Source organism: Pongo pygmaeus, chromosome 6 (genome assembly GCF_028885625.2).
Source record: "Pongo pygmaeus isolate AG05252 chromosome 6, NHGRI_mPonPyg2-v2.0_pri, whole genome shotgun sequence".
Classification (NCBI taxonomy): Eukaryota; Metazoa; Chordata; class Mammalia; order Primates; family Hominidae; genus Pongo; species Pongo pygmaeus.
Window position 1 is genome coordinate 137847064 of NC_072379.2, and position 13284 is coordinate 137860347.

Consider the following 13284-nt stretch of genomic DNA (forward strand, 5'->3'; position numbering starts at 1 on the left):
CTTCCCTTTTTCTAAGGGGATGTCCTTACATTACAAAAGAACCAAGTGGAAAGAGCTGGAAGGAACTGCAAGGACCAGCTAGTGCAGCCCCACAGGAGCCTTGAAGGCTGAGCGACCTGAGAGGCCACAAGCGTTGTCAGTGAGAGGAGACAAGGACGGGCTAGGGCAGCCCCACAGGAGCCTCAAAGGCTGAGCCACCCACAAGGCCACAAGCGTGTCAGTGAGAGGAGAGGCCCCTGGGCTTCTGTCCAGTCTGTTCAATTCTAGAATACAGTTCACTCTGCACTGCGTTTCCATACAGAGAAATTTATGATTAAAAATGGTAAGTATAAAAATTACTATTAAAAATAATATCCTGACCGGGTGTGGTGGCTCATGCCTATAATCCCAGCACTTTGGGAAGGCGAGGCAGATGGATCACTTGAGTCAAGGAGTTCAAGACCAGCCTGAGCAACACGGTGAAACCTCGTCTCTACAAAAATATACAAAAAGTAGCCAGGTGTGATGGCAGAGGCCTGTAATCCCAGCTACTAGGGAGACTGAGGTGGGAGGATCGCCTGAGCCTGGGAGGTCGAGGCTGCAGTGAGCCGGGACTGTGCCACTGCACTCCAGCCTCAGTGATAAAACAAGACCCTGTCTCAAAAAAAAAATAGTAATAATAATATTCTGAGGCCTCCCAATGATCTTTGCATTACTGAAATGCAATCCTTAAATAAAAATAAACCTCCAGTAAATACAACAGCTGCAGTAGCACATCTATTTAATACAACCTATTACACTAAAAACAAGCTACCTTGCTATCACTCCAAAAAAATGCTCCCAAGTCTAAAGACTTGTGGTTCTCACTTTATTACAGTGCATCAGCCTTAACAGTCATACCCTTTAGAACAGGAATGAAGTTCATTTTATACTTGGCCTATGAAGCTGTTTGTGACTCCCAAAGCAAACATGCTAAACCATCTGATCACACTAAACCACCTGCTGGAAGAAAGATCTAGGAACAGAACTAAACATAATGGACTTGGGCCTATGATAAACAAACAACTTTCTGACTGACACCTGTGAATCCTTGAATTGGTTCCTAAGAAAGCTATTGAATCCTGGGGGCAGTTTTTGAGACTCTGGTTTCAGTGTGCTTCCTCCTTGACCTCTGGGCAGGAAAATCGTGAGGACTCTTAACTAGAGTGAAGCGAGGCTATTAACCTTAACACGTACCCCAGTGAATCCCCGGCCCCAAAGCAGACACCAATACCACGTTAGATGGTGACAACTGGTGCTAAGAAACCATAGGAATGACGAATTTTCCATTTCCCAGATTTCTTTTTTAAGGGTTTAGCATTTGAAGTAGTGTAAGGCCCTAGTCTTCGGACTCTCATAGGGACTACTTTTAATGGGAAGAACCAGAAGAGTCACAGACCGCTCTGCGGGGCTCTGTGGGACCTGCCATCGTTGACGGCTCCTGGCGTCTTATCTCCCGCGTCCCTCTCACTGGACTCTTCACTGACCGTAGAGTCAGCATCTGAGGGAGAAACTCTGCAGACACAAAATGAATTGCAAACATTAGAAACAAGAAAGAATGAAAAGGAGAAAGTCCCATTAATTTGTGTGTGGAAGTCAGGCTTCCAGGCAAAACCAGCAGAAATGAAACGGTCCAAAAAATTATTCCATAGCACAGTATCTTCAAGGATCACATTAACACCACAGTCACCTCCTGAAGACAGATTAACGCGGCTTACTAAATGGCTCAGCAGGCTGCATTTCAACAAATGCTAGACAATTAAGTGCCAGATAGGAGGAAGGTCCCACAGTTACCACGGCTCAAGGCCCAGCCCCTGGCCCCCAGTCTTTTCTGGACCAGCAGTCTGGGTTTAGCATGAGTTGGATCAAACAGGACCTTAACATTACAAAAGAACCAAGTGGAAGGAGCTGGAAGGAACTGCAAGGACCAGCTAGTGCAGCTCCACAGGAGCCTTGAAGGCTCAGTGGCCCGAGAGGCCACAAGCGTGTCAGTGAGAGGAGACAAGGACAGGCTAGGGCAGCCCCACAGGAGCCTCAAAGGCTGAGCCACCCACAAGGCCACAAGCGTGTCAGTGAGAGGAGAGGGGTTCAGGATTAACTAGGTCTGCAGAATCCTCAGGATGCTAGAGTAGCTCTGCAGTCACCCCAAATAACTCCAGATCTTTGGAAGGTGCTTACACTGAGATTTGATTCTATATATAAAAAGCATGAGTACCGTGGCACCCAGCTTGCACCAGGGAAAATTCCTTCATCAGTTGGCTCCCTGATTCCTTAGGCTCCCTGGCTTCAATGACAATGTGGAATGCCAAGACATTCTGGTGCCCAGAAAGATGCTAAAACATTGTATTAACCATGCAGACCATTGAACTGTCATGACTAAATGTCAATGTCAAGGCTACCAGGCAAGAAAAAAAAATACTTTGCAAAATTTTACTTGCATATTAAATAATCTTCAATGATTCCATTTATTCTTAGCCTGCAAAATAATTAATCAAATAGCATCTCTCTACATAACTCATTTTCTTTTGTAAAGATCATGTTCTGACATCTATTACATTCTTAAAACTAGGCCAGAACCCCTGGGGTAGGTTTCCTGATAAGACAGAAATCATGACATCGTTTCAAATGTTGGTATGATCACACACTTTTTTTTGCTCTTAGCAGGAAATCAGGATTTAGTGTTCCAAAGCTCAAAGAAAGGCTGACAACAGGAGGCTTCAGTAGCCAAAGCCTGACGGTGCTATGATGGAAAGTCAACTTAACAAACCCGATTCTGAACTCTGTCTTCTTTCACAGAGCTACAGCCCTTCTCACGGGGTCAGAGGGTGAGGAGGGGCTTCCAGGTAGCTTGGAAAACTAATAGGCAATTCTCCATGTGCTATACTTTGAGAGCGGGAATGGGGAGCGAGGCAGGGAGGAGGCGGTGAAGAGTCTTGTGTGATATCCTGACAAAGGTGACATACGTGAGCAGCCAGAGAAAAACAAAGCAAACACAGGAGGATGTGATGAAGGTCACCTGCAGGCAAAGCAATGAAGTCACAGCAGCTGCTGGCATCCCAGGCATGGACACAGCGGCCCACACAGGCTGAGCGTGTACCATGTGCCGTGCACTCCTTCTATGTTATTTCTGATATTATCTCCATGGGGCCTAGCATGCTCCCCTCAGGATATATACACATGAGCTGGTCAATCTCTAATCAAGTCTGATGGGGACCCCCAAACCATCACAGATAGTGATTCATGATCTTCAACCATGTGGGGAAAGAAATCACACAGCCTTCTTTGGCAGCCCGTGAGAGTGGCTTGGAAACACTCTTGGGCTCGTATGTGACCTTGGGCAAGTCATCAGTCTCCTGGGCTGCACATGCAGGGCTGCACTCACCATCAGCCCTTGTGACATCAGAAACTCACAGCCTGATAACAGAAGCATGCTCTGCAACAAAGAATAATACAGAAAGCCCAATAATAACCTTCCCCTGTGACGGACATTCTTGGAAGGGATCTTTGACTTGGGGCTTGGCACGTCTCCATTTTCCGAGGGCGTGGTGTGGTCCTTCAGAGGTCCTGGCAGTGGCGCTGGCTCATGAATAATCAATATGTCATCTTTATTGTGCTGACCCAGATGCTGCTTAGCAAAATCGAAGCCCTTCACACTAGGGATCTGCAGCTGAAACATACACACACACAAACAAGATTGTTAACCCGGAATCCAAGGCTGATGAGAGGAGCACAACTTCTGACCCAAGACTGTGCTGGCAATTCCACAACTCCAATCCAACAAGCATCGCTAGAATATGAACTGCGTGCCAGGTTCTGTTTATACCCAGAGTTCCAGGAGAAGACAGGCACTTGTGAAAGATTAAACAAGAGTACAAGGATTAAATAGCTAGACCCTAGGACAACACCTGACCTGCTGTCACAGCAGCATACCATGTGCCATGTGGCAGGAGCAAGATATTCTTCATAGGGTAATGGGGACCAAAGCCAGGCCTTGAGAACAGACAGGACTTGGAAACAGAAAGAGGAGGCTACAAAGAGAATGTTCTAGATCATATCAGGAACCAGAGAACACTGAGGCCTGGGAAGAAATCACATTGGCTATGCTAGATGGGTCAGAGCATAGGAGCACGAGAGAAAAGTCCAGTCTGTATATGGATGATTCCAAAAACGCCAGCTTCTGGAGCTGGCCCTCTGGGAAATCAGAAAATCACTAAACATTTCTAAACAGGCAGATTTCTAAAATACAAGCACACAGGACACCAAGGAAGCAGGAAGAGAGCTTGGCCATGCGCATAAAACCACAAAGACATGAGCCCCAAATCTTAGCAGTGAACATGGGAAGGAATGAACAGCTCTAGGGATCGGGCAGAAAGACCTAGAAGCCAAATAGACATGAGAGGCAAAGGAAGAGAAAGAAGCCAATGGGGACGTGAATTTTTGGGCAGGGGCATTGTGAAGCGTGAAAGTGACATTAAGGGAAAGAGGCGAGTCATATAGGAATGATGGCTTGAGACAAAATGACAGGTTTCGTTTCAAAAACACTTAATTTGAGGCCCCAAAGGATGTCAGCTTGGTGTAGCTGGAGGTGGGGAACCATAGCCTGGGGGAACTTGCAAGCTCAGATGTGACTTCAAGAACCACCCACATAAAGGTGACAGGTAGGGGAGTTGAGTTTTTCAACATAAATACAGATTCTGTGGATAAAGTGTTGGAGAACATCTAATAGTTTGGGGCTAAGAAGAGAAAAAGGAAGCAAGGAAGAAAATAGAATGTAATTTCAGAGAAACAGAAGAATTTGGAAAGTTCCAGGTAGTAGAAGCAAAGGGAACAAAGAATTTCTAGAAAGAAGTGGTCAAAAGAAGTAATGGGGCACAAAACTGAAGGAGAAAGGGCTCTTCAAAAACATCCCCCACTCAAACCAGTGGATGCAGGATTCCTCTCCAGGGATACGAGCATCACCCCACACCAAACCCATGACAGACCCCTGAGCCTGCAACTAGGGATGCCAGGCCTCAGCTTCTAAAGCTGTGGTAAGATATTATGTCATGAAACATGCTATTTGTTGGCTGGACGCAGTGGCTCACATCTGTAATCCCAGCACTTCAGGAGGCCGAATTGGGCAGATCACCTGAGGTTAGGAGTTCGAGACCAGCCTGGCCAACATGGTGAAATCCCGTCTCTACTTAAAAAAAAAAAAAAAAAAAAAAAATTAGTTGGGCATGGTGGTGTACACCTGTAATCCCAGCTACTCGGGAGGGTGAGGCAGGAGAATCACTTCAACCTGGGAGTCGGAGATTTCAGTAAGCTGAGATCGCACCACTGCATTCCAGCCTGGGTAAAAGAATAAGACTCCGTCTCAAAAAAAAAAAAAAAAGCTATTTGTATTGTTCACATTTCTTTTCTTTTCTTTTTTTTTTTTTAAAGACAGAGTCTGGCTCCATCACCCAGGCTGAAGTACAGTGGTACAATCTTGGCTCACTACAACCTCTGCCTCCTGGGTTCAAGCGATTCTCCTGCCTCAGCCTCCCAAGTAGCTTGAACTAAGGGTGCACGCCACCATGCCAGGGTAATGTTTTGGTATTTTTAGTAGAGATGGGGTCTCACTATGTTGCCCAGGCTGGTCTCAAACTCCTGGTCTCCAGTGATCCACCCACCTCAGCCGCCCAAAGTGCTAGGATTACAGGCGTGAACCACTGTGCCCTTGGAAAGACTCTCCAAGGTATGCAGAAATGTGGACAATAAAGTATTTCTGATGACATGAAAAGTGCCAGGGTATTAACTGTTTCCTTAATTCAAGCTTGCAAAGCACAGGGAAATAAACTGCATAGCAATGGTCTCCTCCATGGAATGCCAAAAGCAAACTGAAGCCCTCCCTCCTGGCCAGGCATATTCCACACCCACAAGGTGACACTCTGAAACACTTATCTGGTCTTCATCCCCGTTTCCTGGCGTACACCTCCTAAAATACATAGAGTCTCCAGAGGATGTCTTTCTGCAGGCTAGTGAGTTGACTGACGGCCAGTAGCCCCGAGGTAGCTGCAGGATGGGGGCTGCTCACCACAGAGCCCCAGGCGTGATACAAGAGTCAGGGCATTCAGCCCCACCCCCCAACCTTCAGGGAGGGGAGAGGGGCTGAAGGTTAAGTTGATCACCAATAGCCAATGGTTAAGTTGATCACCATAGCCAAACAGGCCTATGTAAAGCAGCCACCTGAAAAACCCAAAAGGGCAGGGTCCAGGGAGCTTCTGGAAGGCTGAACACTGTGGAGGTTCCTGGAAGGTAGCACCCCCACGGAGGGCACAGAAGCTCTGCACCCCCGAGTCCCCCCGTACCTCGCCCTATGCATCTCTTCATCTGTACGCTTGCGCTTTGTAATATCTGTAAACTAAGAATAAAATCCTAAGCCCCCAACCTACTGAACAGGCCCCCTCTTGGCCAAAGGGACTTCAGAGAAACCTGAAAAACTGAGTTCTTGGCCGTAGCACGAAGGAAGGTGGGACATGCATCATTACAGCCCCTCCCTTTTAGAGTTTAGGCAAAACTGACCAGCATTAATATTAAAACAGAGATTATAAGACTGACAGAACAGATTCTTTGTGGTAATAAGATACCAAATTATAAACAAGACCTAAAGCCATGCAAAGGAGTGTTAAGTCACACCCTACAAACAATAAAATCTGGTTAAATTGTTTTTGTTTTTGTTTTTTTTAAATTAACCCGGTATAATGTGGCTTACTTTCTAACCTGACTGGTATAGCAACACATGGCAGACAGCAGACCCCTTAACTTAAGCATTCCTTTGAAGTGACTTTCAGTCTTTAGACAAAACTTAACTCTCTCAACCAATTGCCAACTAAAGAATCCTAAAACACACCTATGACTTGTAAGCCCCTCACTTCAAGATATCCCGCCTTTTCAGGCCGAGCTTCTATGTATTGGGTTATTTCTTTTCCTGTAACTCCTGTCTCCTTAAAATGTTTATGTGGAGGGCTGGGCACAGTGGCTCACGCCTGTAATCCCAACCCTTTGGGAGGCCGAGCCGGGTAGATCATCTAAGGTCGGAAGTTCGAGACCAGCCTGATCAACATGGAGAACCCCCCCCCCCCCCACCGCCGTCTCTACTAAAAATACAAAATTAGACGGCCGTGGTGGCACATGCCTGTAATCCCAGCTACTCAGGAGGCTGAGGCAGGAGAATCACTTGAACCCGGGAGGCGGAGGTTGCGGTGAGTCAAGATCGCACCATTGCACTCCAGCCTGGGGGACAAGAGCAAAACTCTGTCTCAAAAAAAAAAATTTAAAAAAATGTATATGTGGAGTCCTGATAAGTAACAATGCAGAAGGGGTCCCCAGGTAGGGCAGAACAATTGTTCTGAGAAATGGCTCATCACAGACAACCTGCTGGCATGACATCCTGTTCCCAAACACCTCATTCTGCTCATAGCCCCAGCAGCATGACTCATAAAACTTCCCTCCTGCCCCTGTCTCTTGCCCGACAGCCCCTTCTCTGCTGTGCTGGCCACTGCACCCTTGCAACGTTATCTTCATACATTTTCTAATAAATCTGCCTTTCTTTACCTGCAGCTGTCTTGGCCTTTACCACCCACAATGATGGCCCCAGCCAGACGCAATGGCAACAGTATCAACCCAAATTGTAATCTGACCGCCTCGGGCCATTTACTCACCGCTTCTTGGGCTCCTGCTTTCTCAGGGCCACGGTCACTCATACTGGCTCGGAATAAACCTCTTTAAGATATTTTACAGAGTTTGGTTTTCCTGTTAACATATCCTTTGTGATAAACTGGTAAACATAAGTAAGTGCTTCCCCAAGTCCTGTGAACTGCTCTAGCAAATTAATCAAACCCAAAAAGCGATGGTGGGAACCTCAACTTGAAGCCAGTCGGTCAGAAGTTCTGGAGACCTACACTTGTGACTGGTGCGGGTGGAGGAGGACAGTCTTGGGGACTGAGCCCTCCACCTGTACGATCTGAGGCTACCTCCCAGCGGACAGTGTCAGAACTGAATTCAAGGACAGCCAGCTGATAACTGCTGCTTGGTGTGTGAGGAAAGCCCCCACAAATTCGGTCACAGAAGTCTCCCGTGTTGACTGTTGTGTGGTATGAGAGCAGAGGAGAAACATGGTTTGAGTTTTTCCACTCACACACACACCACTACAGAGTCTTGTCAGTCAAAAGACAAAGGCCAAACAGATCTAAGGAGTGATTTTAGACAATATATTACACACAGACACAAAAGGCTTTGTCTTATTTGTGCTAACTTTATGCACAAATGAGTGACAACATCAGTGGCTTAGGTCTGTGACCTAAGGTCTTTTTTTTTTCATTTGATGTGGTCTCGCTCTGTCACCCAGGCTGGAGTGCAGTAGCACAATCTCAGCTTACTGCAGCCTCAATCTCCCAAGACCAAGCAATCCTCCCACCTGAGCCTCCCAAGAAGCTGGGACCATAGACACGTGCCACCACACCTGGCTAATATTTTAAAATTTTTTTGTAGAGACAGGATCTTGCTACATTGCCCAGCTGATCTTGAACTCCAGGGCTCAGGCAATCCTACTGCCTCGGCCTCCCAAAGCGCTGGGACTATAGACGTGAGCCACTGAGACCGGCCTTAAGGTCTTTTATAAGCTGAAATTCTCGGATCAATGGGTAGAAGGAATGTCATCTGCAATAATGATTTATGCCAGCAGAGGGGGACAAAACTTACAGTAAATACAGTTTACAAAAATGAAACAAAAGGCAAAAGCTGACTTCGTCTGTTTTCTGATTAAAGAGCTCCTGTTACATGAGTACACCACTCCACCACTTCAGCAGTTCCTGAGCATAACAGCCCCTCAGCCCAAGAACACTGTTCTGCAAATGACAAACCCAAACCTGCTGCTCCATTGCATGCCCCATTTATTATTATTTATTTAAATAAATGTATTTATTATGATTTTTTTTTTGAGATGGAGTCTCACTCTGTTGCCTAGGCTGGAATACAATGGTACGATGTTGGCTTACTGCAACCTCCACCTCCTGGGTTCAAGCAATTCTCCTTCCTCAGCCTCCCAAGTAGCTTGGACTACAGGCGTGCACCACCACGTCTGGCTAAATTTTATGTATATTTTTTTTATTACAGATGGGGTTTCACCATGTTGGCCAGGCTGGTCTCAAACTCCTGACCTTAGGTGATCTGCCTGCTTCAGCCTCCCAAAGTGCTGGCATTACAGGCATGAGCCACCATGCCTGGCCTATTTATTATTAAATATTTATTTAAATTAAATTTATTAAGCACTTGTGTAAATTATTTAAATTAATTATTAAATATTTATTTACATAAAATAAATTCATCATTAGATGTTTCTTTAAATACATGTATTAAAAATGTATTTAAATAAAATACATTTATTTTCTCATCTGTGACCCATGGACTAGCACCCTGAGTTTCAACTGGTCTACCCAAACCCCAGGAGGCAGACACACAGTTTTCTAGGAGCAGGCAGCCCTTTTACAGGGATCATTCCAGATGCACACCTCTGTACAAGCCCTCCCTACACTAGTGATTTTCCTGAGAGCTGTCCAGCATGTGCCTGTGGTCCGGGCAGCATGCTGGCTCCCCCTCCCACCTTCCCTTTCCCAAGTCCTCCCACTTTACAGAACAGAGGCCCGCCTGTCATCCATGCAGCAGCTTCCTGCGGTGCTCTGCCCAGAGATGTAGAAACCTTGGGAACATCAAATAAAATCACAATTCAAAATGCTGGTCTTGGTCAATCAAGACACAATAAACTTGTGGTATGGCTTGCTTTCTCTCTTAAAGAACTGAGAGAGAAATATAGCCATGAAATAGGATAATTCGTTCCACACTGGGAAACTGTGAACTTAGATATTCTGCACAGGAGGCGGCAGCAGCAGCAGCAGCAGCAGCAGCAGCAGCAGCAGTGAGGGTTTTATCTCATAGCTTCCCCTCAACCATCTCCCAGCCATTGAAGAACAGTTCACTCCCGCAGAAGAATCCAAGGAGAACAGGGAAGAGGACGGCAATGAGAAATGCCAAGGGCATTGTCTCATTTTATCCAGGGGACAAACTCATGACAGGGCTCTGTGCTTTATCTGTCTATGTGACAACTGTAATCTTCAAGATCTGTTCAGCAGCGTGTGGGAAACCCAAGGTGCCACAATGCACACACTTTCCGCGAGCTCACCATCCTCAGGAATGAAAGCCTGGCAGGCACCCTTGTCCACGGGGACTCAGTTGGGGTCTTAACAACATATTTTGTATTAAAAGGAAAAAGCGGTGAAAAGGTCCATGTTTACTTCCGGAAGATCAAAATTACAACTTCAAAAGAACAAATAAGGGAGAGCTGAGTTAATACTGTATACTTTCCTGCACATTTACTCAGACTTGCAGGATACTTTCATTCACTTCTTTCAAATGATTGATTACTGGATACTGCACATCTGTGTCCAGGTTGCTTGAATGCATGTCACTTGTTCACTGGTCCATGACTCCTTTCTCTGCTGGTTTATTTGTTGTCCCTGTGTACTTACTGGATTTAGATTAACTACACAGCAACATGTTTGGATTCTACCATAATGTACTTAACAGCAAGCATCTGTGTGTCTTTTCGAAACCCCACACTTACTAGTCGAATATTTTTTCCTTTTGTTGTAAACTTCCACAAAGATTCAACTGCTCTCTTGAAAGCAAACCATTGATGTATATATAGGTAGATGAAAAATTAGGCAAGCTAAGAGGTAACCCTCCTGTACATTAAAAAATTCGTTCTGTGTGATTAAGATGATTCCTTTCTCAGACTTTGACATGCGGTCCTAATTTATGAAATACATAATTATAAATATTATTTTCATCTTGAAATGAAATACTAATCCATCTATATAATTCTCAAATGTCCATCTGTCAAGCCTTTTTCAGATGCCTGAGAAAATTGATATTGGATGCCACTTATTCACAGCTGATGATAAAAATCCTAACAGGAGCAATTTCCAATTTTACGGGGTTGCTTTTACCCCAGCAGCACCTCATTTAACTACATACAAGGTGCCACTAAGCGAAAGAAAACAGATATACTAAGCAGTCATTTAATCATCACCTCCATCATTTAATAAATCTTGCTGAAATCCTTTTTGGTATACTTCCCAGTAAGAAAGCGAATGCCTCTAATGACTGGGCAACTGTTTTGTTTTGTTTTTAACAAGTTCGGTGGTTTGCTTTATCAAAACTGGAAAAGGAGCTACAGATGGCCTCCCCTAAGCGGAGGTCTCCAAAGTGAACAACGTAAAAATACAAACAGTATTGCCTCCATAGGGCGGTCTACGTAGCCCAAGCCCAGGCACCTAAACGTCTTCCCTCACGTACGCTCAGGGCCCATGTAGGAAAGAAATATGATAGTATTCATGAAAATGCTTCATAAATGCCAAAGTACCCTACAAATGATGCTGACAGCATTATTATTACTGTTGATTGGCGAAACATCGACCAGTTAATATACAGCTAAGAATTCTAAGGCATCAGAGTTGTAAATAAGAATTTAGATACAATATTTCGTCAAGTCAACAACAAGATGTGACACAGTGTCCCTCAAGAAATAGCTGATGGCCAAATGAATTTCAAAACAGTCAACTGAAGTACCAAACTTACTGGTTTTTTTTGGGTAACCAAGAAAAGGGCACGTGTCATAAATGAAATATACAAGTCCTATTAGCTTACTGTTGATTCTGACCAACATCTTTAAATATATCCATTAGATCCTTGCACTTCTCACAAACTGAGTGAGTCATCACCTTCTATACCAATAGAAATTTGGCAACCAGTCTGTGCGTATTATGCACAAAACAAAAGCCATCTACACACAGAAGGAAAACCTAGAGGGAACACTGCCCCTCCTCCCTTAGATAATTACCTTCTTTTGTCTCATCTCTACTTGCCAGATCACTTTTTCTAGTTTTTCCACTTCTTTTAAAATAGAATCTAGAGTTCAGTCTGGCTGGTATACAATGTCTCCAGCTCCCTCCCACATGCAGCATAGGTTTAATCAGTATTTTATAAAAGAAGAATCAAGATTAATGAGAGTGTTAAATATTCATATTAGGACTGAGTTATTTCTGAAGAAGGATGGCTCTTTTGTTCTTTCTCTCTTTAATATATCACAGAGGGAATAGGCCACAGTGTCTGTGCCCCACTGGAATACGTCACCAACAAGCCAAGGAGACTGACTGGTGGGCAGGTCAGCCAAGTAATGAGAGAGACGCCTGATGAATGTGAACACGTGGGCCACAAATACAATACAGCCCAGGTGGCACAAAACGCAGTGAAGCCCGCAGTATTCCGGTTAGCCTGAGCCCCTGGGAAGGAGTTGAGATGACAATAGAAACACAGAGCAAATCCCAAAAGTGTCTGAATAAAAATTTGCCATCATGTAGCAAGCGCCAGTGTAAGCATTTATTACCTGATTGATGTCATTTGTGAAAAGTCACCACAACCACCATGTTGTTTCCATTTAGGAGGTGAAGACAAGGCAAAGTTATCGCCATCTGTTTGTCTTCAGTGCAGCCCCACAAGGGCACTCCCGTAACCCTGTGGTCCCGGAGTTTGGGAGAGCAGGGCTCCCAGATTCTCACACCCACAGGCGACATCCGGCACGGTCAGCCAGCTGTGGGTGAACTGAGACCACCTACACGTTAGATGTGACAGGGGACCTTTGCAGAGAATCAAACAGCAACCATAGGGAATGAGCTGACCTTGGCTGAGATGGAACGAAATGCTCACAGAGCCTCTTTTCAATCCACTGTCCACACTGCCTCCCAAAGGGATCGTTCCAAAAGCAAATGTGTTCAAGCTGCTCTCCCTGCTGAAAACCTTTCAATGGTTGCCCACTGCTTACAGCATAATTTGCAATCCCTTCTATGTCCTGAAAACCCCCCAGGGCCTGGCTCTCTGCCACCTGGGTTTCGGCTGTGCCCTTTTTTACGACCTTTGCTCTAGCTTCCTGAGCTGCCCTCCACTCCCCCAATGGGCCCGCCTTCATCTCCACCGTGAAGCTTCAGCCCTGGCGTCACCTCCTCGAAGAAGGTGGAAGTACCCCACCACTGCGAGTGGGGTGCCCCCCTCCTCTGTGTTCTCCAGACATCCTTATACTCCTGGATGTCTGCTTTCGGATGGCTCGTCCTTCTCCCTTGCTAAAGCCCTGGAATGCAGAGATCGCGTGCTATTTGTGTTGGTAACTGAGCCGGATCTGGCGTGGCTCAG

The 13284-nt window shown here is 45.5% G+C and overlaps 1 protein-coding gene across 8 annotated transcripts in view; it reads right to left on the reverse strand.

Moving 5' to 3' along the window:
- KIAA1549 (KIAA1549 ortholog) overlaps nucleotides 1–13284 on the reverse strand; it is a 158107-nt gene that overhangs the window by 52838 nt on the left and 91985 nt on the right. For all 8 annotated transcript variants that reach the window (XR_010127000.1, XR_008503730.2, XR_010126998.1 and 5 more), the window contains 2 exons: nucleotides 3489–3685; nucleotides 1418–1533 (listed from right to left, as the gene is read on the reverse strand). Coding sequence is in view for 4 of the 8 variants with exons in the window: in XM_063667866.1 (XP_063523936.1) it covers nucleotides 1418–1533; nucleotides 3489–3685 (313 nt within the window). In the remaining 4 variants the exon portion in view is untranslated. The remainder of the gene's footprint in view (nucleotides 1–1417; nucleotides 1534–3488; nucleotides 3686–13284) is intronic.